The 23,890-nt window shown below is 43.0% G+C and overlaps 1 protein-coding gene across 1 annotated transcript in view; it reads right to left on the bottom strand.

Annotated features, from left to right (window-relative positions):
- Nucleotides 1-23,890, bottom strand: part of VPS53 (VPS53 subunit of GARP complex) — a 69,815-nt gene that overhangs the window by 19,176 nt on the left and 26,749 nt on the right. The window contains exons 8-17 of the mRNA XM_072881915.1: nt 22,603-22,681; nt 21,239-21,382; nt 19,929-20,071; nt 19,092-19,233; nt 17,423-17,524; nt 13,882-13,976; nt 8,620-8,862; nt 6,704-6,851; nt 5,663-5,745; nt 2,067-2,145 (exon numbers count right to left, since the gene is read on the bottom strand). Coding sequence (XP_072738016.1) covers nt 2,067-2,145; nt 5,663-5,745; nt 6,704-6,851; nt 8,620-8,862; nt 13,882-13,976; nt 17,423-17,524; nt 19,092-19,233; nt 19,929-20,071; nt 21,239-21,382; nt 22,603-22,681 — 1,258 coding nt within the window. The remainder of the gene's footprint in view (nt 1-2,066; nt 2,146-5,662; nt 5,746-6,703; nt 6,852-8,619; nt 8,863-13,881; nt 13,977-17,422; nt 17,525-19,091; nt 19,234-19,928; nt 20,072-21,238; nt 21,383-22,602; nt 22,682-23,890) is intronic.

Genomic DNA, 23,890 nt, shown 5'->3' with positions numbered 1-23,890 from the left:
TGCTTAATTCAGCAAGTAAATCAAACCTTATCCAGTGCAATCCATAAACTTAATTGGGGCAAAAATATTCCATGCAGATTAGCAGTTCCCTCATCCTAACAATTAAAAATAAAGCACACCAGGCAATTTAAGCACCTGCTACAGATCAGTACAACATATTCACAGTACTTTGTTAACCAGAATATGACAACAGGGGTTTAGGGCAAATTCCTCTCCCACTCCACATCTCAGCTCCCTGTCCTACAGCCGTGTTTAATCATTCTACACCTGCTGTAAAGTTTGAGTAAAGATTATCACCTACAGATTTTGTAATATGGGGCCTTCTCGTCATTTACCATTTCTTCCAGAACACACAAGGTAAAGAATCAGGGAAACTGAGTGCCATTCCCAGCTGAAAGCAATATTCATGATGCCATTTTCTGTGTTAAATCTCTCAAAGCCACCTGCAGCCAAAGTGGATTTAGAGGTTTAAGTATTTCTTAATTTACCTCTATAGTTACCAAACATTTTTGCAAGAAAAAAAAAAAGAAAGTCAGACTCCAACAAAGGACTGGGAATGTTGAATCTTGGAGGACACCAGAGTGAAGTAAATGAAAAGAAGGTAAACAAAGGAAGAGCCCTAATGGAGTAGGGGTCTTGAGACAGACATGCCTTCCTACTACAGGAAAATTGGAATGGATCAGGCACACAGCCTTTGTTCCTTTAATAAAGACTGAAATTTTACACGTCTGAATACTAACTCTGTGTTTAAACAATTATATGCATTTCTTATTCAACTGTCAGAGTAATAACCCAGCCCTGAAGGAAAGGGAGGAGAAGGGTGAAGGAAAAACACGCTTGCACCAAACCCAGGTCTAGTAAAAATCACATAAAAGCAACTCTGTCTGATGCAAATAGTGGAATGTGTGCACAAGTGACAAGTATTTATTTAGCTAATTTCATAACCCTTAGCTTGTTTATATATCATCAGCCCTATCACATGTGCTGCATTTTACCAGTGTTCCAAAGACAAAAATAAACGGCCTACCAGCTGCTGCTTTCTCGAGGTTGTGGTTTACTTGGGTACAAACAGTCAGAGCTAAGTGAGTCAAATACTACTATGCTACGTAGGTTCAGGAGGAGATCTAAGGAACTGCCATGGCACACACACAACACCTGAAGTGCTGAGCCCTTCTTAACGGTGTTATTTTCCTGGGCAAAAAAATCCTCTTTTCATTTGGAACATGTACAAGCTCCATTACCAGCTGCATTCCACTTCAAATATTAGCTGGGGGTGGTGGGGCTAGTTACAGCTGGAATACATCATAAAGCAGAAAGCTATTAAAATTCATGGCAGCGAGACAGTGCGTTGATCCTACAAAAATGGGGCTCTATGTTTAATATTTCTAATTAAAAAAAATAGTTCAATCCACTTTTGTTGTCTTCACCTCTGTCTAAAGCAGTCTGGGTTTTCACAATACTTTGGCAAGAAAACACAGCTCTGCATTTCAAACGTATAAAAGCCAGCAGTGTAACGGCAACAAAATCCTTAAGCACCAATCACATGGGCCTCTCTAGGAATGGCTCCATATGTCCTTGAGAGGATCACAGAAGCAATAGGGCTCAATCTCAATTCCATATTACCCTTTGAGTACCTCCATTTAACAGCCACAAACAAGCAGGCTAGTAAAACTGTTTGTCTAAGAACACAAAAAGAATAGCAAATGAGAAGGTGTATTTGAAATTTAATGCTACCAAAAGTTATCCCAATTTCAAAGACTCTCACTGGCATTAGGAGTGGAAAGAGAAAGCCTTAGATACTTACAGAAAGTATTTTATTATCCATGTGTTTTAATGTGCTGCAAAAGAATGAAAGCTCTAATCTGAATGACAGGAGTTTTTGGAGTAAAGGATATATTTATAACTACAGCAATTGCTGCTCTAGGAAGCAAGAAGAAATCAATATATGGCTAAGTCTCAGGGCAGCATAAAAGGATATGTCAATAGTGAAATCAAGCAATCAAAGCAAACAAGAACTCCATATAGATCTTAAGGCTACCTCTTCCCAAAACAAATCCATCCCCTACCTTGCTCATAGCAGTCAGGGCAGGGTCACAGGCTGCATCCAGGTCCTGCACTAACAGCTGTATGCTGTTGGAGATCACACTGCAAAAAAATCAAGCACGACTTTTAGAACAGTACTCAGCAACACAGTGCCAGAACTGGCGTATTGGACTGTGAACGGAGGAAAATCATCTACTAGCTGACAGTAGCATTATGCTGTGAATACGCATGGCTAAAACTTCTACTGAAAAGAAGCCGGGAAGTTCCACACGCTGTTCATCAGGGAGCTACACAATGGGTTTTAGACTAGAGAGGACATTTTTATAGTTGACCTTTCTCTGTTTTGACACACAGAAGGGGCTGGAGATCAAAGGTGTCAGATCCCGAGTACTGAGCCCAGACTGCGATTTGGCTTCAAATTCAATCCAGCCGGCATAAAGCTAAAATTTTATCATCTCTCCACTTATTCACAGACAATATTCTACTACTCACAGAAACTTGCAAAGAGGATTTTAAAAAAGTATATCTGTATGAGTTCCGAATGTGTCTCCCATTTGCGAAGATCAAGGCAGATGTCTTATTTACACTATGTCTAGGATTGCTGCCATCCATTGTTTGAGTTTCTCAGAGACATATACCAGACTAAAGGACACATTAGGCAAAGACGTTTCTCTCCCCTTTTTTTTTAAATAGCATGATATTGCTTAGAGACATATTCGATGCCACCATATTACGATGTGCATAAAGGTGCAACTGATCCTAAAACAACAGCCAAGAAACATTGTCTGCAACTCAGACCACCCTCAAGGGCACATAACCCAGTACTCGCATTACAGACAACTTCTGCTAGAAGTACAGTGTAAACTTTAAATCTGCCACAGATGCCTGTTTACAACTTTGGGATTATATATCTAAGAACTGTATTTTACTTTTGCTCTTTCTCATGATGCTAGCACAGATGGGAATCACAGATCTATAAGAAATCTGACCAGTGCTTCCTCAAACCATCTTTCCTCCCCCTCGTCTTCTTCGTGCAGTTCTGGGTACTACTCGAGTTCACCGTTCAAAATATTTTTAAGTGTTCTCATCGAGATATGGTATCACCCACTCATAACTGCTGCTGGGATCTGGGTGCTGTTCTTCACCGCAACCCACAGAGATTGTCTATTCCCTTTCCTAGAGCTCTAGCACATAAAGACCAGAACAGGATGCCAAGTAAAAGACTGTTCCTTCAGAGCAATTAATTTCTTTGTAAAGGCAAACTCATCCAAAATTAGTTGGAAAAATTAATATGGGAGGTGAGGTGACCATTGGCTTCAAGTTACATGATCTGAAACTTGCATTGGGATAAAAAAAGCCCATAACCGTTTCTACTGGTACCTCTGCTTCTGCTGGGCACTACAGGATCTACTCCCTTGGGGGATTCCACCAGCTCACGCCATGCCAAGGGAGCCCGAGCCCGACTGAAATAACTGTCTCTTGGGCACAGCTGACTCCTGCAGGGCGCCTGCTGGCAGTGACTTGTAGGAAAGACTTGTGGTTTAGCACCAAAATTAAACGCAACTCTCTCAGTGGAAGGAAAGCGACTTCATCACTAGCATCCACACGTCAGGAGTCTGTCTGAAGCTGGGTCACCATGTACAGGTTCTCGCCTGAAAACCACAGGATTGCAAATAGGGAGAGAAACCTATTTGTCTACGCTTCAAAATAAACACACCTGCTGTAGAGGGGTAATGGTGCAGCAAGAAGCATGTTGCAAATGCAAAGCATCATGACACACCAAGAGGGTTTGGATCCTGGTTCTGCCAGAAGCCACTTCAAACCTTTGCCCCAGGCAGCACATAACAGTACTTCAGTGGCAGTTAACACAATTCCTGACAGGTACACAGAAGCTGATAGACAGGGAAGCCGAGGCCATAAATAAGCAGTATGGTTCTAACAGAGAGCCTGGTAAGCTCAACGCTTCAGGCCTTCAAATGGTCTCTGAACACTGCCCACCATCTCACAACAGGTCAACAGGGCAGGGGAGCGGGAATCATGAATTTCTGGATTTACACAACAATAATTTTCCTTCTGTTGAACTTCAAGAAGAGCTCATTATCTTTCTCATATTTCCTAAAGAAAACGCTTAGCCACCCCAGGGGTAACCCCCCCCCCCCCCCCGAGTCGATCGCTTTATACACATTTAGGGTGGTTCTGCGCTCCCCTTTCTGCAAAGGAAGAAACACTTTCCAGGGTGTGTACGCAGCAACGTTTTATCACTTTCTTTACGACCATGCCTAACAAGACATCAAATCCCAGAAGAAACAACTTGTTTGATGTTGAATGAGCAAACGCCAGAGAGAGGTTTATAGCTATGACTTACACTGACAGAAGACTGGACAAAGCACTATACTGGAACAGATTGAAAGTCAATTAAAAAGCCTTTGTTACAAGATACATCAGGCCTGTCAGTTTAACTTTAAAGCTTTCCAAAACAGCAAACGTGAACTATACGTTTAAACAATTTCCAAAACACATAATATCAGCCGCCTACGACCAACCACCGCGTGAGGCAGCCACCGTGGAAACCGAGCAGTGACTCAAGGTAGCTGGCTCCTGCTGGACAGGTCACGAGAAAACCCAAAACTCACCCTCGGCTTTTCCATGTTAAGAAAATCCCACCATATGGCATATTTTTTTTCTACTCCCCAGCTACCTTGCTTGCTTTGGCTTAGTAGACATAGCAACCCTAGCTTTTGGTCAGGGATTCAGTCTTAAAAAGGTCTGAGAAATATCTAAAGGGAAGGGAGTCTCTGCAGCCTGGAATGGAGCCCGAAACCCTGTGAAATACCTGGATGGAGATTCAGTGGGATCCTGCCCACTGGAGCAAGAGAGGAGGAATGACAGGAAGGAAGTATTCTGAAAAAAATCTTACTGCTATCTGGGCTGAATCTTAATTTTAGGGAGAAGGAGAGCTGGTGATAGGGATTATTTTCCCAGCTTTGCCAAGGTTTTCTTTTGTCTGATATGAGGCAAAACAATTATATTTTGCCTTGATTTCCTTCTCTTAAAAAATATTCAATCTGTTTGTCAGTGGTGTAGAGGAGAGGATGTTAGAGGGGAGTATTTTTAGCATCGTTACGTGAAAAGTTATTTTAATGAATGATAATCTTCTCTCAATTATAATCCTCAAATATAAGATTGGATCAGTCTTTTATGTCATCTGAAATGGGGTTTGATCACCCTGACAAGGCTGCTGATTAACAGTGGGAAGTTAAAGCAGGAAGGAATGTACTGAAATAGCTTCCTTTCTTGAAATGTAACAGCCACCTCACGGAGCTGCCAAGATGCAAATGATGTTTCAAATGGAAACTCACTATTTCCTTTCCCCTTTCCAGTGCTCTTGTTCCTTTGGCTAGGATGATAGGGAACAACTACATTTGAAGTCTGTACTACTGCTGCTCTTGGACTAGCCAAAGGATGACCGTTCCTTCACCAGGGAAATGCCTATGCCTAGGCTGCACATCTGGGTGGGTCCTACGACACTGGGACCTTGGGCCTGTATTACTCCAGCACCATCTGGCTGACAAAATAGGATGTTTGATATATTCTGGGAGGATGCATCTGCTGAACATACATGCTGAAGGTGTCCATCTCTCCGGTCAGGTTGATTCTCTCCACTAGACTTGCATCCACTTTTTCTTTGAGTTTCTCTTCCAACTGTTAGGAAACAAAACAAGCAACAGAAAGATCAGATTTCTTACTTGAAATGACCAGTCTTGAAAACTTATGTCCTGGAAAAGTCAGCTTCTTAAAACCTAATCTGTGCCCAGACTATATCCAAAGCTCAGCCAGTGAACAATGGAAATCTCTCCTTGTTGGACACCCTAGACACCCTCATCTGCCAGGATGGCCTAGGGTGGCACTGCATCCTCGAAGCAGTAACCTCTAAGGTCATATATGTAACTCTAGTATGACATGCTAATGTACCAGCTTAACACTGTGGCACCTATCCTGCTAATAAAGATGTTTTCCAGCACCCTGTCTGTGCCCAAACTGCAGAGGAGGAGGATTGCCAGTTCTACTGGTGGAGAGGCCCTGATACGGTCAGACATCACAGCTCATCTACTAACCTATGGCATTTTGAAAGCACCTGAATATAAGGAGCACTGTGGCTGCAAAGCATATCAGCATAAATACCTTCTCTCCTCACTCCACCTTGCCCCAATATTTCATGCACGCATTTTCCCAAACCTATTTTGAATTACTGTTTTTCTTGTTTTTATAAAAGGGAGATCATGAACCATGAGAAGAGGTTTGTTTTTGTTTTTTTTAATAAAAAATGTGGTTCCCAATCCAAAATAAATTATGTAACAAGTATAAAAGGATAGCATCCAAAACTGCTGCTGCAAAGCAGGATTACAAGCAAATTACTTTTCTCAGGTAGAAACAGCAAAATCAATACTTTTCTTTCTTTGAAATATAGATTTAATAATGTAGAGCTCAATAATCAATGGGATGCTATGTGGAGCCGACACTACTATGGCTATTTTTGTACTTCTGACTCTTCCAGTCTCCACAGCAGCCTACCCCTGAAGGGGGAGCAGCCCAGCATCTCATGACAGAAGAGGGGCTGCTGCTGGGTGCCTCCTCAGAGGTGCTGCAGAGGAAAGCTCACCTGCTGGGTGGTAGCCAAGCAGTACTCTGCAGTACTAAGGATGCTGCAAATGAGGCAGAGTTCTTCTAAAGTAAACTTAGCCACTTCAGAGCCTTCCTTTTCTTTCAGCAAACTAGTGATGGTGAGCCCACCACTGCTGCTAGTTGTCCTGGAAAAAAAAAAAAAAAAAAGATAAAACCTGTAAGGCTTTCAGGTGTACAGACATGCACAATGCAAAATTACTACTAGATTTCAATGCCATAAAAAGCCTTTACGACCACAAAGTCCAGCGTCCTGTGCATCACTGGTCAGTGTCATTCTACATCAAACCCACAACTGCTATTTTGGTTAAGGAATATCTTTTAGAAAGATAAATAGAACTTGATTATCAAGTCTTCAGGCAAAGGACAATTCACTCATTCACAGCATGGTAGATTAGGATGCAAGTGGAATACAGCTTTCCCCAGCTAGCTTGACCTTCACTGCCAGTTACTCAAAATCTAATGAAAGATTACAGAAAAATCTCAGTAACTATCAGGTAGCTTGTCATATTTACCTTCTCAGTACTAAACAGATGTCAACATGCATTTGAAATTTGAAATGCATTTGCATGCATTTTAGGACGAGAGGAAATGGCCTCAGGTTGCACCAGGGGAGGTTTAGACTGGATATTAGGAAATTTCACTTCACTGAAAGGGTTATCAAGCATTGGGACAGGCTGCCCAGGGAAGCAGTTGAGTCGCCATCCCTGGAAGTATTTAAAAGCCGTTTGGATGAGGTGCTTAGGGACATGGTATAGTGGTGGGCTTGGTAGTGTTAGGTTTACAGTTGGGACTCGATGATCTTAAAGGTCTTTTCCAACCTACACGATTCTGTGATTCTGTGAAACTTTGGCAACCTGTTTTAAAAACTGATGATAGCAACACAGTAAATGATAGAAGATGCGGCTTCTTTCCACCATCTTCCAGTGATTAACAGCTGTGTATCAACAAAGAAAGATTCAGAACAGTTTAGAGTCAGGAAATTCCCTACCTCTCAACTCTTTATAATCCAAATCCATTAAAAAAATAGGACACTGATATTTATCTTGGACAGCAAAAATGGAGCACACAAAAAAAATGTGTATAAAGAATGCAACTGAGGTCTGATGGAGAATGCACATTAAATTTATCTTTCCACTTGTCTGGATGTAACCCTCTCCCATCTGTAAAAGACTTTACTGGTTTCAGAAATTCATTCTGCTGCTCCTGGGTTTACAACAGAAACAAACTGAAGATGGTAAAAAGCATTCAAAATTATCTGTAGTTAAGGTTGGCAATATGTCAAGGAGCTCCTTTGGCCTATACACTTACCCATATTGGTGTAAACCCATAATGATTTCCTTTATTTTCACTGGATTTACATCTGCATATTTTATTCATACATATATAAAATGTTATAGAGCAGAGGGAGTTACAGGTAAGCAGTTTAGCATCACACAAATAAACCACCTTCATTATAAATTATTACATGTATAATGTTGAGCTAAGGCAGCTAAGAATCACAGTATGACTTTGTTACCCAAGCGGTAGGGTAAGTGCAATTCTGAAAGTCAGACATCTCTGAAGAGACGTGGGCTGCCATTTCAAAAAGAACTTCAAGAAACTGTAAATCTGACTGCTAATTAAAGCCAAATATGAAGCTATCCTCCAGGGGCCCTTAAAAGAAAAACAATGCTGTGACTGTCCATTTGGTCTCTTGCTGTTTCTCAGTGCAACAAACTGAACTTTTGAGAAAATCGTGAAGTAAATGTAGTCATATTGCTGCTACGTGGTTTCTTTGACAGCGAAACATAAGTGTTCACAAGTCTGTATTTATTAATTATCTTTACAAAGCATCTGCTCCTCACTGGAGTGTCTCACCAGACAGCGCTGCAGCATTTGGGAAGCAAAACTCACTTGGGCAGGTTTCCCGACAGAATTTTCCAGGCATATTCCCGAAGGTACTTCTGGAATATGGTGGTCAGGGCTATCATTGGCTCGCCTGTGCTGAGGTGGGAGCACTGCACCATGCACTTCTTGTAGTACACAAAGAGGTCAGCACAGCTGGGCAGGACGGCTCCTCCTTCGTCCACGTTGGGCTTGGGAGGACCTTGAGCCTTGAAGTCAGCCACAAACCTGTCAATCAGTTCGCCAAGATTTCTGATGCGGGGGAACAACAGAAAGATATTTTAGCACGTTGGGGGAGGAAACGGAGGGAAGAGAGAGAATAATGCTTAAAACCAGATGCCCTGTCTTGTGACAGCAGCAGACACATCCAGATTGGGTATTCCAGCCCTTTCTTATCTCCACCCTCTCAGCAGAAAGCTCATACAATAACACGGACTGGACCGATGAGGAACGACCTTTTGTACTCAAGAGTCTTAGTGGCAGCTTCAATCTGTTCTCCAGTCGCATATAAAAGCTCGCAAGTCTGCCAGGACTGGGTTCAACACATTTGATGCAAGTGCATAAAGCATATGCTCAAGTTTCATTCCTGGCACCGGCAAAAGCAACAGTTGGGCTTCCCATATCAGCGGCCTCCGGAGCAGACCTCGGGGAATATGGCTTTTAAAGGGATGTGCTCAAAATGGTGTGCCATTTGCCATTTCTTGGTCCCATTTGGATACCACCTGGTTTTGCACAACTTCACACATCCTTTAAAGAAGTTTTATTTAGCATGAGCGCAAAGTGCACTTCCTACTTAAACTCTTTTTAAAAGCACAAAAAGCCCTCCTATTGTCTCCAGTGATTCATTATAACCTGGTCCTTACTCAAATATTTTGGGTTTTAGGCAACAATAAACTTCACTGTTTCATCACAACAAAAAGGCTTTTTAGCATGACAGAGGGCCAGAACCATCAATACAGGACCAAAGAAGTCTTCTGATCTTGGGGAGTTCCTCTGGTCCTACTCCTCCAGAGACAGCACATCTGCATCAGGAACAAAGACCAGCCCTCCTGACACTGGAGCTCATCTGAGTGGAGTAACCTTCGCCAGATGCACTCAATTACAGCAATAAACCTCCTCCTCCAGACACACAAATACACACAAACTTCCACAAGGAAGTTTTGGCTTTTGAGGAATATGTAGACATTTCAGATTACAGAGTGGCACTCCACTGACCAAAAGGAGTTGTGAAGTTCCTGTATTTTACACTCCCATTTCCACTATGGTCTTGGCTCCGCTTCCCCCAGCTCTCCCCTTCCCACGGCACAGCCTTCACCGCTCTCGCTGCTGAGGGTGTAACGGCTGTGCTGTGCCGTGATCCAGGGTACCTGAGCAGAAAGCCAAATCCTTATAAGGAGAATGGCAGAAGAACGAACCTGACCAGTAATTCCCACAAGAAACGGAACTATCATTTAAAAAAAAAAAAGGCATTACTTTATAGTTAATGTATTATCATCATTTTTCAGGAACAGGCTTATTTAACAGAATTGCAATGCTGTCCATAGAAATGAGAAGTCTTCTTTAAAAGCCTGCCAAAGAGTTTCAACTTGAAATGTTCTCCTAATCTTAGGCCGGCTCACAGGGCACCCAGCACAACACAAGAGGTCATGCAAAGAGACTGCATTAGGGTCTCCCGGGATGGGTACGGCCTTACTGCCAGCCCAGCAGCTGAGACTCTTCAGCACATCCTCAGTTACCTCTGCCAATGAAAGGGGAAAAAACCTGCCAACGACGAAGACTTTCCCCCAGTTTCTGTCCTTTCTTTCTTTTCATCTTGTGAAAGAGAAAACACACTCTGATTCCAGTTTACCAAAGAATTCAAAATGTTGCACAAGTGGAAAAGGTGACCTGGCTCTTCCCTGATAAACTTACAGATTGCTGCACCAAAACGGATTAGCTCCTACTGTGGATGGTCCGCTGGGCCAAACTCATCTACAGATATGTGCTTGCAATATCAGGGCTTTAAATCATGAAGCAAGGCTCTTTGGCTTGAGCTAGGCTCATAGGCTATTGCAAAGACAAGTAGCCCTTTTTTTCATGCTTATTGCTTGCTGCTTTGAGTACTTCACATAGCTCTGATTCCACATACACACACAGTTCCTCGGCTTTGTTACAAGAACTGTAAAAACATCAGGCTGCTCAACTGATGTGATAAATCTCTACACTGGCACAAGCAATTGAACGCTGAACCGAAGCATTGATTGCATTCGACCACAGCGAAGCAAAGCGTACCTCCCCCCATAGCTGCAGGAGAGCCAAACAGATGGCTGCTGCAGGAGGGCTCACACGTGCTACGAGCTGCAGCATTCCTTCAGGTTCCCAAGTAAAGTGGACGTGGCTTGCTCCTTGTCAAAAGTCCCACTAAATTAAACAGCTGCATTTCCATCTCTGCATCTGTGCTTTGCTCGTCTGGGCAACAAAGTGGAGCTTTCTTAGCATTCACCAGCCACTTTTTTTTTTTTTCATTCTCAGTCTCAAGACGCAGTGAGGAATGTCAATGGCTTTTGTTTCTTTATGCTTACTCCACATGTTCTCCTCTTCTCTGAGGCAAAGTGAAATGTATCTACGTTCTCCCGGTCCCCCAAGGTCTTGTCAACTGGGATGCACAAGCAAATGCAGCTGTCCAAAATAGCTGGGAGCGCAGCACTAGAGCTTCATGCTTGCTCTGATCCTAACCTGGACAAACTGCCTGTCAAAGGCAGGCCATGAGGACTGCTCTTATTTCAGCATGGGACTGATATCAGCATGATATTGTGCACTAAGGGAACTAATATATTATCAATGCACACCTCGGTTGATGGCAATCAAACTTTCACATTAGTCTCAATTGGCCCAAATACAATCTGAAGGCTAACAACCTTTGTGTGGCACAATGGGAGCACAAAGAATTTGGCAGAAAAAGCTACTGGGAGATGAAACATGAAGGCAGCAGGAGAGCTACAGAAAATGAACATTTTCTCTGTATAGACTCTGCAAAAAAGCTCAAAGCAAATTCTCTGGTAGTGCAGATGTGGTATTTTCTAACAGTAGCGTATTTATTGGGAGCGAGAACTCTCCAAATCTAGCCAAGAGAAAATATGAAATGAAATCTTATAAAGAGAATTTTGTTTTGGTTCTTAAATCCTTTCATTCCTGTATTCCTCTTCCTTTTTTCTTTCACTCAACCTATTCAGTGTTTTTTCTGCATCTCTGGCAATCAGGAGAGGAACTAGGCAACTCCTCAGCAGCATGAGAGAAGAACGCGGTGCTTAGTAAGTCAGTGTTTCAGTGATGTGAACAGTTGGTATCTGTTGGGTGCTGGGGAAGGGCAATGACACTGAGACACCTGGACCACTTGTAGGATAGGTTCCATGGACTGGGGATTTTGGAAGCCCCTTTGCTCATGGGGCCGCAAACACACACCACAAAGAGAAAGTGCCAGTTTTCGAACAGTCTCAATGCACATGTGCATTTTAGCACACTTAACCACGGCTCTGCATACTATCAACACTGCAGACCTGACAGAGCACTTCCTTTACTCCATCAGAATGGCTTAGCTCACACGTGTATGCTCCCATTGCTCCGACAGACCACAAAGAAGAGCTAAAGACACATATCCCAGAGGGGCAGAAATGAAATCTGCTTCACTGTTAAGAAATCTGATATTTACACTGCAGCTGAGGGTGGACAGCAGCATCTTTGAAGTCTTTCTTTCAGGTGTCTCCTCTTAAATTGCTACAGATTTTGGCACTGTGTTTCTTTAAATGGGTATGGAAACAATTTTTCAGGAGAAAAGGTCTAGGCTGCTTTCTGCCACAGACTTAAGGCAATGATGAACAAAACTGTCACACTACTCTCACTATTCAGAGCCCAAACATACAATTAATTATCTAAGCAACTCATTTTCAGACATCAGCAACAGATTCCTCAAAAGTTCAATCAAAGGGGGAAGAGAAAAAATCATACAGGAAAGCAATTTTTGGCAGACAGGGGCAGCATGGGGAATACTGTGGCAGTTTTTCTTTGAACTCCTTGCAGCCTGTGGCTATAAAGCTAATATAAAACATCTCAGGATTGTAAAGGAAAAGAAAAAAAAAAAAGCAACTGAAAGGGCTAGGAGTGCAGTGGGGTAGAATTACCAAAACGGGGATTAAAATGGCCCCCAGTGAGAAGGGAAGAAATATTCAAACAAGCTAGTGCTCAGTTGGCTGAGGGCGGGGGGGAAATATCTGCTTCCCTTTGTTATACTGCAGAGTGGAACCTAAACCCAGCACGACAGACCAGTGTGCAAGATATTATTTATTTATTTATTTTAAGCATAACAGGTCGATGGGACATGGGAAACCTTTTTCAAGACAGCTATCTGGGAGTATGGACAAAATCAGGACACTACGAGCCTTGAGTTATGCACTCTCATGTGTTAGTCCTGGGAAGGTAGAAGGGCATAGTCTGATGAGTTACATGAGGCAGGCACCTCTTTCTCCCTTCCAGACACTAACCTGCACTAAAAGACTGTATTAAACCTTTTTCAACTATCTCCTCTCCCAGTTGGCACTGCAGTTGTTACAGAGATGTTACTTAAACCCTGATGTGAATGGAGGTGCACAACAAAGCGTGGTGAGAGCTCTAAAAACTTCTCAGAGCTCTAAGCTGAAAGCTCCTTTAATTCAAGTTATTTTGCTGCAAGTCAAAGAGGAAGATGAAGAAGGGTTCTAGGGATTAAAGCCTCTGAAAAAGCCCCAGTCTGTGAGCGATGATAATGTTATCTTACAGCCAGCTCATCTACAGCAGCTTTCATCTAAGGATCTCAAATAACTTATTTCTATAAAGCAAATCTGGAAACTCCTCTGCCACAAAGCCACATGTGTATTTTACAGAAAAAGCAAACCTACTATTTGTGGAAGACATGAGACAAAAGAAAGGCACATGTCTGCAGTGGGAATTGCAGAGGCAACAGAAGCAATTTCAGAAACACTAAGCCTCTTCCGCAGAAAGGCAGCGGGCATCATTCCTGCAAGCCTTTGCAATTACAGATGAAACCAACATCCACAGCCCCCTGAACATTCATCTTTGCCCAAGCAAAGGTCCCACTCATTCTAACTTTCTTGAACCATGAGTACTGCTCCTGATAAAATCAGAAAGCAGACTTTCAAGAAATGAATTTTCTGCAGCTTGAGTACAGAATCTAGTACAATCCAACTGTAACACACATTCAAAAGCAAACAAACCCAAAAGGGCATGCTGGTTACTCACTTGTCCTGGGACTCGATATACACATAAAGGTGAGGCTCAAAGCACTTGGAAATAATGCCATGAAAAGGATTCTCAGGGACCTTTGGCTTCTTTGGCTGTAAGAAAACATTTAGAGTGTTGGTTTCAAACCTGCCCTGTAAGACCTAGAAGAAATAGGAATGCAACAGCACAAAAGGATCTAAGTTTTTAGCAATATCACAACACACAAATTTGCTGTCCAATAATCAAAGGCATGTAATCAACAGTATATACAGCGTCAGTGTGTCCAAGTCTTCCCTTGCTGTTAGTATTCTAAGGAATTATCTTTTCACTTGTAAAATATTCTTATCCTTAAAGAGAAGGCTGCTCCATGCAAACACATTTCAGTAGAAGCAGCTTAATGCGATTTGTAAATAAAACCTTGCTGAACTCTTCGCACAGTAACAAGAGTCCACTAGTCACCTCTGAAATGAAATGCAGCAGTTATTTGGAAGCAACATTGAAAAATCCCTACATTTTAGAACATTGGGGATAATGACTCAAAGTTACAGACTTCATCTGGATGAATTTTATTTAGATAAATAGAACATAATTACTGGAGGAGCTGGAATTATACAGGCAACATGACAGGACTGCTTTCACTGTGAAACATGTTTCTGGGAATGCAAAGACTTCTATTTTAAAATCACATTTAGAGCATTAAGCACATATGCCATTTGGGAGTCATCCGGTTTACTCTCATTTTAGTTTAGTACTGTACTCTACGCAGTGGCCAAGCACATCTCACTTGGAGCCATGGGGACTGCTCACATGCTTAAATTTGTGCATGTTTAAGTACCAGGCTGGGCAGAGCCTTTAAGCTCATTTTTGCGCTACAGCTAGCTTTTTTTTTTTTAACTGATAGACAATTTTTCTTGTTGCTTCCTGGCAAGCTGACAATTTTTCACTGCCTGCAAAGATGGCTGCAGTGACTCTGGAATGGATTTCTTGCCTCTCTCCGCAAAAAGCCAGGATCAGCTCCCAGCCAGTGAAGATATGAATTTTTCCAGCTGAAATTTTTTTTAGCATAAGAAAAGCAAAACAAGAGCGCCTAAAGGACATACTCTCCTAAATGACAGAGGAGGTGGCACTAAGTCTTTTGCAGAAATAGCAGAGAATGTCAAGGCAAGCATTTCCCAGAAATAATTAAGACTCAAAGACACAATGAATACTAACATATGGTTGCAAACCTAAAGTGAGCAAACGGTTTTATGGAGACCAGACCACCTCTATGAGACTGGCTTCATTAACCTTCTCACTAAGAGCATGACTGGAGAATGTAAGTTTTTACAGCTTTGGGAGAAAGCCACTACCCAGCATTCTCCGCCCCAGCCCCTTTGCCAGTGCCTGCCCGTTTCTGCCGGATGCACACGCTCATCGGAGCCCAGAGGAAAACAATAGGTCGTAATTACAGAAACCTTCCAGTCGCCAAGTCTCCAGGATGGCAGCGCCAACACAAGGTTGCAGATTCACGATGTTTATGATTTACCAGGCTGGAAGAGCCAATTCCTAATGCAGGACTGGTTTTCTGTGTGTGCGTGTGTGTCTTTGCATCATGCTGCTCCCAGCATGTCTGGTGGAGAGAATACTAAATCTTTTAACAGTAGCAATGAAGCTGTATTTCTGAGTGTGCAATCCTGTCCAAAAGCTGCAGATGTTTAAGCTATTTCCTCCTTGAGTTTGATGGAAATAATAAAAGGTTACTGTTGTCACAGTAAGGAGGTCTGCAGCTGGCCCAGTTTCCTTTCATTACTATCCAAAGTAAACAGATTAAATCGAACGGCTAGGATCACTAAAAGAGGTTCTTTTTTAACATGGATTTCCCCCCCCAAACTCTTGTGCTCCCTCTTACACTCCCAAGTGTCCTGAATTCTCAGGACTAGTGTCTTGGAAGAGCTCTACCACTCAAAACTCTTCATCTTCAACTCTTTCTGTCCCTTCTCTTCTTCAGCTAGTGACAGCAGAAGATGAGACCTCCAACATGAACTCACCAGCACTAACCACCAGCTGTTGGCACTTTGAAACTGAAATACTGGGGCTTATGGGGCTCCCATTTGGCAGACAGGCGCCCGCGGGGCAGCCACCCTTGCAGCCAAGCCCAGCGCTGCGTTGTGAGCATTAACACAGGGCGCACCCAGAAAGAAAGGGCAACCTCGCCACAAACAGCATTTCAAGGGATAGCTCAACGGATGGCTTTGTACCAGCCTCCCCATGTACAGGGAGCAGAGCAGTTCCTTTTTCAGAAGGACCGGAACTGTTTCTGGCCAGGGCAATGCATTCCACTGTTGACTAAAACCAACCCTAAACAGCCTAAAAAGGCTTTGCGATTTGTCTCTTCACCTGCCTTCTAGTGCTACTGACTTCTCCAAGGATGTCCTCTCATCCCAACACTGCACATCAGAGCCAACTTTCTTCCAGCCACTACAGATAGCGGAAAGCAAGCTCTTCACAAAAAAAATACACCACACAAGTGTCTCCCCAAGTTCCCAATCTCTGTCTTCTAGATCACCGGTAAAGTCTGGCCAATACCAACTGTCTGAGTTGTATTTTAATGGAAAGAGCAAAACTTTGCTTAATCATTCTATTTCAGGACTTCTGCTGCGGGTGAAGGGCATTGGGCTGCCCTGCGGGTGTGAAAATATGGAGGGGATGCACTGCATCAAAGTGTGCTGGTGCAGAGCTACCACCCCACAAACTCCCCAGGGGCACAGATCTGAGTAGGTCCTAGGGCCCTGGTCATCCATCAGGATATACCATCTGTAAATGTCTCATTTACAGGGCTGTAAACTCACCGAAAAGAGAGGGTACCTGCCCCAAGCAACTTACAATTGAACACTTAGAAAACGGCTGTCTGGTGAGTAAAAAATATGGGGCTTACAGGCTTTGATATTGGTGCCAATTAAAACAATTGCGTTTACTATTCGCTCCTTTAATGTTTGCAGAGGGCTTTGGAAACCCAGTGCTTTTACAAGTGGTTAGGTGTTGCCTCCTTTGCAGAGGTAATGGATGAAAAGCACTACAGAGATAAAAATCCCCGAAGTAATATATCTGGAGTGAAAATCTAAAACTGACACTTGAAAGTTCAATGAGTTGCCTGGTGGCTCCAGACTTAGTTTGCTTGGCTGGCAAGGCAAAATATGAATTGCAACTGTTTGTAGGGGGAGCTTCTTCTGGGATCTGAAAACCCAACTATGCTAGTTCATCTTTCTTTGACAGAAATCCTGTAGTTACATTAGAGCTGTTGCTGTATGGGCTAGAATAGAATCCAACCCACTCTCACATGGCAGGATTGTCTCTGCACCATTAACTGAAATAAAGATTGCTTTGGTTTCAGTGAAGTGAGCCAGAGCAAACCGTGGTCATACTGGGAGCCTGTATGCTGCACAGAGGATCAAAACTGTGCTAAATTAATTGCTGTGAAAACAAACCCTTCAGATCAGTGTGATGGGAAAAGCTTAGGCACCACTAGAGATTTTGATACAGAGACTGCCTCATTGACAACTGGAGAACTTCAAAGACTTACTTTGTCCGTATCACTTTTCTCGATCACAATCTCATCTGTCTCTGTCCCAGTTTCATCCTCCAGAAATGGGTTGGTGGAGGGAGGTGGCACTTCTGGCTGCTTCTGTTAAAAAAGAGAAAGCTCCTTAGAGAACATCTGTTTTGTCCCCTCTGCCACACAGGTGCATCCACGTTTTGCTTTACTAAGCCCTTCAAAGCACTGTACAGCAGTTTGTCTTCTCCAAGCCCAGAGGTGACTGCAGAGTGCCTGGCAGTGCCTCTCCATCAAGGTTAGAGCACACTCCCTCCTACTACAGGGCTAGAGTCTGGTTCCCTCTCCATCGCTCCACCAGCACGCTTCATCTTCAGCTCCCTCTTACAGCCTGCTCTTCTTGCACCCACGCTCACCCACTCTGCCTGAATCGTCCCCGGAAGGGGCATTTTGACTAGCGCCATATTTCCACACTCTCAAACCACACACTCCAAAGCATGTGGTCCTCACCCGGAGGACCCATGACAGCAGGCCCCAAAACTCCGCTGCCGCAGTAAACCTTGCATTACTGCTCCCACCACAATGCTTGTCCCCACTGTGCGCTCGCCAGATAGCCATTTATAATTATGGCCTTCATTTTGTGTATAAAACAGGTCAGATGACATCCAGAGTGTCACAGCTTCTGGGCAGCTCAGAAAGGGGGACAGAGGATTTTCTTTTATTTCAAGCCACACCCTCCCCTTCTGTTTTTCTCAGTTATAACAGCTTCTGTGCCTACCTTCTCAAAAGCAGTAACAACCCAGTGAAGCCAATTTAATTAAAGCTGCAAATTTCGTATGAAATTTGTCAGAAAAATAAAGCCATATTCTTGAGAGATCTAAATTCAGCCAGGAGGAAAACCTTACAGGACTTCCCTTTTTAATTAGCGGCACCTACTGATCTACAGCAAATTACAAACAGGTCCAGCAGGCTTGCCTCGTAGGCTGAATTATCACATCCAAGTAGGCTTCAAGACACCAGCTGGGCAGAGAAGCCAACCTCAAACCAGTGGCTTCCGAGCCACACGTGGACTCTGTGCTCCCAGGGCACTTGGCTGGCAGAGCTCTTGGCTGAGATTTCAGGCGGCAAAAGCACAGAGATGACCCCAGAGATACTCACTGAGCTGTTTCTCTTGGCTCTGCCTTTACAATCTACCAAATGAGACACTGAAAAGTAGAAGCTACCAATGCCCCTGCAAGTAAGACTAACCCAACAGACAATGTGGGATTGAAAGATGGTACCATGCGGTGAACATGTGGTAACTAGAAATGAAGAGAAGAGGGGACTTTTAGTTATAATGTGTCATCAACATGCAGAGAACAAACATTATAATGCAGTCACCATGCCATAATTACTTTGTGGTTCTCCACAGCAATGTGGCTTCAGTTGCAAACAGCACAGGGCCCAAGAGAACCAAAAAAGTACACCATCAGTGTACTTTCCTTCTTGTGAGCCCTGTGCCACTCTGCAAGATCAAGAATCACCCTCCCGATTACAACCCACTAAGCATAGTCACACTAAACGCTCTAACCTGCCAGTGCAAGAGGGGGCTGCAGGTGGCACTTTTTGCAGTCTCCCATTACCATAGCTATGTGTGAGGGGGCTTTTTTCTCCCAAAGCAGCTGTGGAGTAAAGGGCTGCTCTTTAGAAATTCCCTTACCACTGTCCCATCAGCTAGAGTGCAACCCGAGAAGCGTTTAGCCAGAAGTCCTTCAAAGTTGGTTGTCCTCTGAATTGCAAACAAAAGCAATTTCACCTCAATCTCCTTTGCTCTTGTGCGCATTATCTTAGCAAGCTCTGTCCTGAAAAAGAGAGGGGGAAAACAGAAAAAACAAGTGTGGTTTTCTATAAAGAGAAAGATCTGAAACCTAAGACTGTAATTCAGTCTATTCCCTAGAGACACGTTCATCACAAAATTTGAGCTAATTCCTAAGAGGCTCCTTAACATAAAACCGCTTTACCGATCGCATTTCAAACATAACCACAGTTGTTTAAAGCTTTGTGGGTAACAGGACGCCATCTCCTAACACCCAGCGCACCACTGCAGCCAGGAAAGCCCGCAATATCAAACCTTGGGAAGCAGAGTGTCTCTGCCTGGGTTCCCAGAACAAGGGCAATGGTGCTACTGGGGCTCAAGCTGGCACCTTCCTCTGGTTCCCCGTCTCTGGCTGGCAAAGAGCATGGTCCAGGGCAGTCACACCATAGTCAGCTCACATTTTTTCACTTGGCCTCTAATATTACTGACTTCTACCTCTGTTACACTGAAAATTGATTTCCACATCACCTCACTCTTTCAAAAGTACATGCAGTTCTAGTGATAATTCTCAGGGTTTTCACTCTTCACTTGCTTTTAATCACGGACAATTCTACATAGACATTTGAAGACTGCCTGTAAAGTCCTACGGATATACGATCAGTTTGGCAAAAGACAAGACAACCTTTTGTTTTAAGGAAGGTGACTCTGCCGGCAAGCATCATGAGCTCCCCAGACGCTCACCTTGTGACGTGGCAGAACTCCACGGCGATGCGCTCCGTCATGCACCACTCCTGGGGAAACATGCGCCCGTACTTCTCCTCGTAATCCACCAGCTGACGCTTTATCCAAGCATAGCGCCTGTCAATCTTATCCAGCCAGGCCACCTGAACGAGATGGAGAACATCATCTTTACCAGCAGCAGCTGCTAATATTCAGCCTGACTGCTTAACTGTGCTGCCGCAGTTTCACAGAGGAGCTTGGGCTATCAATCAAAGCTAACGTGACCACTATTAATAATACTCTGAATGCTAACAGTCATTCTTCAAAGTGTTTAAAACACATGCCAGACTGAAAACCCTATCTTGTGCAAATTAAGAGAGCAAGTTCTGTTAAAAATGAGGGTAACAGTACTCCTAAATCATGTAGGTACCATTGAAAACTCAATCCAATAATAATTAATTTGATCCCACCCTCTTTGTTTCGCAGACAGAGAGGTTAAAGTCAACAGTGGGATGAGAATACAGGAATTCCTGGATTCTCACGTTCAGATGGTTTTCACACTCTGGGGACTGCGGACTCACAAACTTCTACAAGAATTCTTACAACATGAGCAGGATGGGATTTTTTCCCCCCAGTATTAGTGCTTTCTGGTCAAAAAGTAGAAGGATTAATCCAAAAAACTTTGATGGAAAAATGCTATTTAAAATGAAGCATTTTAGCATTTTTCTCCTCTTTGTAACAAACTGTCAAAATTTCAAAATTATTAAAATACATTTTGATCCAAAGTTGGTTTTGGGGTTTTTTGTGGTTTGTTTTCTTTTTTTTTTTCCCAAATCCAAGATGATTACAGTAAATTTTTAAAAAGCTGCTAGCATCAGGACAGGAAGCTTAAAAATTAGCTACAAAGATTAATCCACATCCTGGAAATCCCTCCCCCCCTTTTTAGGCATTTTGGGGGTTTTTTGGTTTGTTTGGGGGGAAGTGTTGTTGTTTTTCAAAGTTTCTGGGTTTGCAATTTTTGGAGTTTAAATTTTCAACCCTTTACAGGGCGGAAGGTATATCTAACTTGAATTTATTTATTTCCTATCCAAGAGGAAAACATTTCCAGTGCTGATATATGAAACTGAGGTCTAAGGTGGGAGGAAGTCATCCTGGCAGAGACAACATTGACTCCCAACTCATCAGCCAGTCCATATCACACCCGCAAGTCACTGCTTCCGAGCCCTTGGGTTAGAAACATTTCACCACAGGAACCTGTGGAAACGTGAACTTTGTGAACACCAGCAGAGCAAAATGTGAAATCCAAAGATAGCTTGCTAAGCTTCCCTTACATCTTGGTTTTCTTGGAAAAGGACCAGATACTCGGAGAGGTGTTGTTTAATAAATTTCTTGATGATTTCCTGTTTGATTCTGGGATCCAGGACATTGGCGACTAGACACGCATCACGTAGGACGTTGCTGGGTCCACCAGGCCTCTGTCAAAATAAACAGGAGCAAATTATTTAAGGTTAAATAGCTGAATGGGTGATTGTAAATTGTACTGCATCCAGGTTATCTCATTTTTATCCTTTCCCATTATTCTTCTCTTTTTGATGCTTCTGCATCAAAAAGTCTTTATTATCTCTTAGGCATCTTTCTTCTGTTGGATGAAAGCTGAGCTGCTTCCATTTCACTGGCCATAAAGCTGTTCTACAGCTCAACAGCCAGGAAGCTCCCTACCGCAGAAGAGCAGCCAGCTCCATCTACAGAAAGAACCGTTGTCCCATCACTTCTGCAAAGCCTTTCATCAGCCTAGATATTCTGAGAAAAAGCTAAGAGAAGTTCCTTACGGCTGACAAGTGGGACAAGCAAACCCCTTTTCTGCAAACCTGAAGGCCAAATTAACGGGGAAAAAAGCAGTCTAGAGATGATCAATTTGCAACACAAAGTAGCATCTGCTGGTCTGTATTGGCGCATACCATGATGTCAGTGGAGAAGACAGAAATTTAGAAACATTTAAAAAAAATGCTCTTTTGATGCTGCTTCACAGGGACACAGATTTGCCCTTCATCAAGGATCTGTTCCAAACAGTTTCTTCATTTCTGTACTTGTTAGGTTTATGAAGAAACCAGCAGAGCTGGGACTTTGGAAGACAGAACTAGTGTTTTCTTTGAAGTAAATTCAAATTCACACCTCCACCGCATGTTGTTTGCAAACATCTGGACACATAATTTTAGGGCAGCACATGCCTTAACCCTAGCCCAGATTTGTATCTGTGCTGAGTAAACCCGAGACAAACTTGGTGGCAGCATGTCAACAGACAGCCTGTGCTTGGCTTTCCCTAAACATGAACCTTTCATGTCCAACAAATAACCAGTAACCCGGGTCAGGTGCCGAGGGAACCCCACTCTGGTCTATCATGCCACACGTGAATTGCTTGGGGCATTCCTCGACGGGGTTGCCCACCTCACTGCAATAGACGTGCGCAACATGACAGAGGAAGGGTGTCACTTCTCCCACATTCACTTGACAGACACAGTAAGAAATATACCTAGCACCCTACAGCTTGGGAGACTCGTTTGCTTTCTAAAACAACTCTTGAAACAGAGAGACATCAAATCTAGATGTAAAATGAGATTAAAACCAGTGACAATTACATTGCATAGTTTTCAGCAACACTTTTCAATGGGAGATAGAGGGGAAGGGAGAACTTTACCTTTGTACCTTGAGAAGGAAAGGCTTCCTCAAAGTCAGCCAGGATCTGCTGTCCCAACTCATTCTGTGCTGCCTTCACCCTGATGAGGACAGAGGAAGCAAGGGCTTTGTTGGTGGTACAACAACTTATTTGTTTTGTTGTCTGCAAACATTACTACAAAGTGGACTGAAACACTAACAGCTACACAAATGTACAAAGAAGCATGCTAAAGGAAAACACCCACATTAAGGAGGCCTGTATGTCAAAACTGGGAGAGCATTTGCTCCCCGAATGACACCGAGATGACAACTCCAGCTCTACAGCATTGATCCCTGAGCTGTAGCAGAACACGTCCTAGATGCTCTTGCCCTGCTGCAATTTAGTATTTTTAATAAGGGCCAGTTAATCAGCTGAGAAATTAGCAGGGTTCCTTTAATGCCAATGTGATCAATTTATCTTTACATTCATGTATGCTGAACACATTTCAACACAATTATGTTTCTAACACATAAAAAGCTTCACAATGTCTCAATCTTCACCGTGAACCTTTCACAGTTCCAGGTGCACTGACCTATTTTAAATGCATCCATGTGAGTACTCTTGGCTGCGGTTTTATGCTATAAATCCTCCATGTCTTAAGAAGCTATGCTGCTTAAGAGCAAAGGTATGAAATGAGTGAAAAAGTTTTAAACAAACCACAATCTTGCTCTTTATTTAGCTGAGAGAATAAAGCTTCCAGTTTCCAGAAATAAAAGTCAATACGGCTTAATTGATACTTCTAGGGAAATGGAAATGCCTACACACACTAGAAAGAGCCAAAACAAACAGGCACTTATATCCCTCTACAGCCCTTGAATTCTTCCATCACTTTTTATTATACTGGAAACGCTTTAAGGTCTAAACTGATCATTCAAAGCAGTGGATTTTTCCACTGAGATAGATATGTTAGAAAGAGTGGCTACATTTACTTTTGTGAAAATGTTTGTTCAGACCGGAGGGAGAAGACTTTGGATTTTTTTTGTTGTTGTTTAAGATTTCTCCGCCTTATCAAGGAATGATCTGCTTCTTTAATCTTCCCATTTGAGGTCCATTAGTAGCAAAACACTACAAGATGACCTGACAACGGTGGACAACAGGCTGGATTCTTTAATGGTGCCAAATGCAGAAAATTCTCGTCCTTTAAAAGTGACAGCTGAAATTTGACTTTATATCTGTGATTTAACTGTATGAATGACCTGCCTTATCCAGGATTTATTTATGGGGATTTTGCTGGAAAAGCTTCCTGCCTGCAATGTCAAACATAATTCTC

This window comes from Ciconia boyciana, chromosome 17, assembly GCF_034638445.1.
Source record: "Ciconia boyciana chromosome 17, ASM3463844v1, whole genome shotgun sequence".
Classification (NCBI taxonomy): Eukaryota; Metazoa; Chordata; class Aves; order Ciconiiformes; family Ciconiidae; genus Ciconia; species Ciconia boyciana.
The sequence above is the reverse complement of the archived record's forward strand: the minus strand, read 5'-3'. Positions and strand labels throughout refer to the sequence as shown.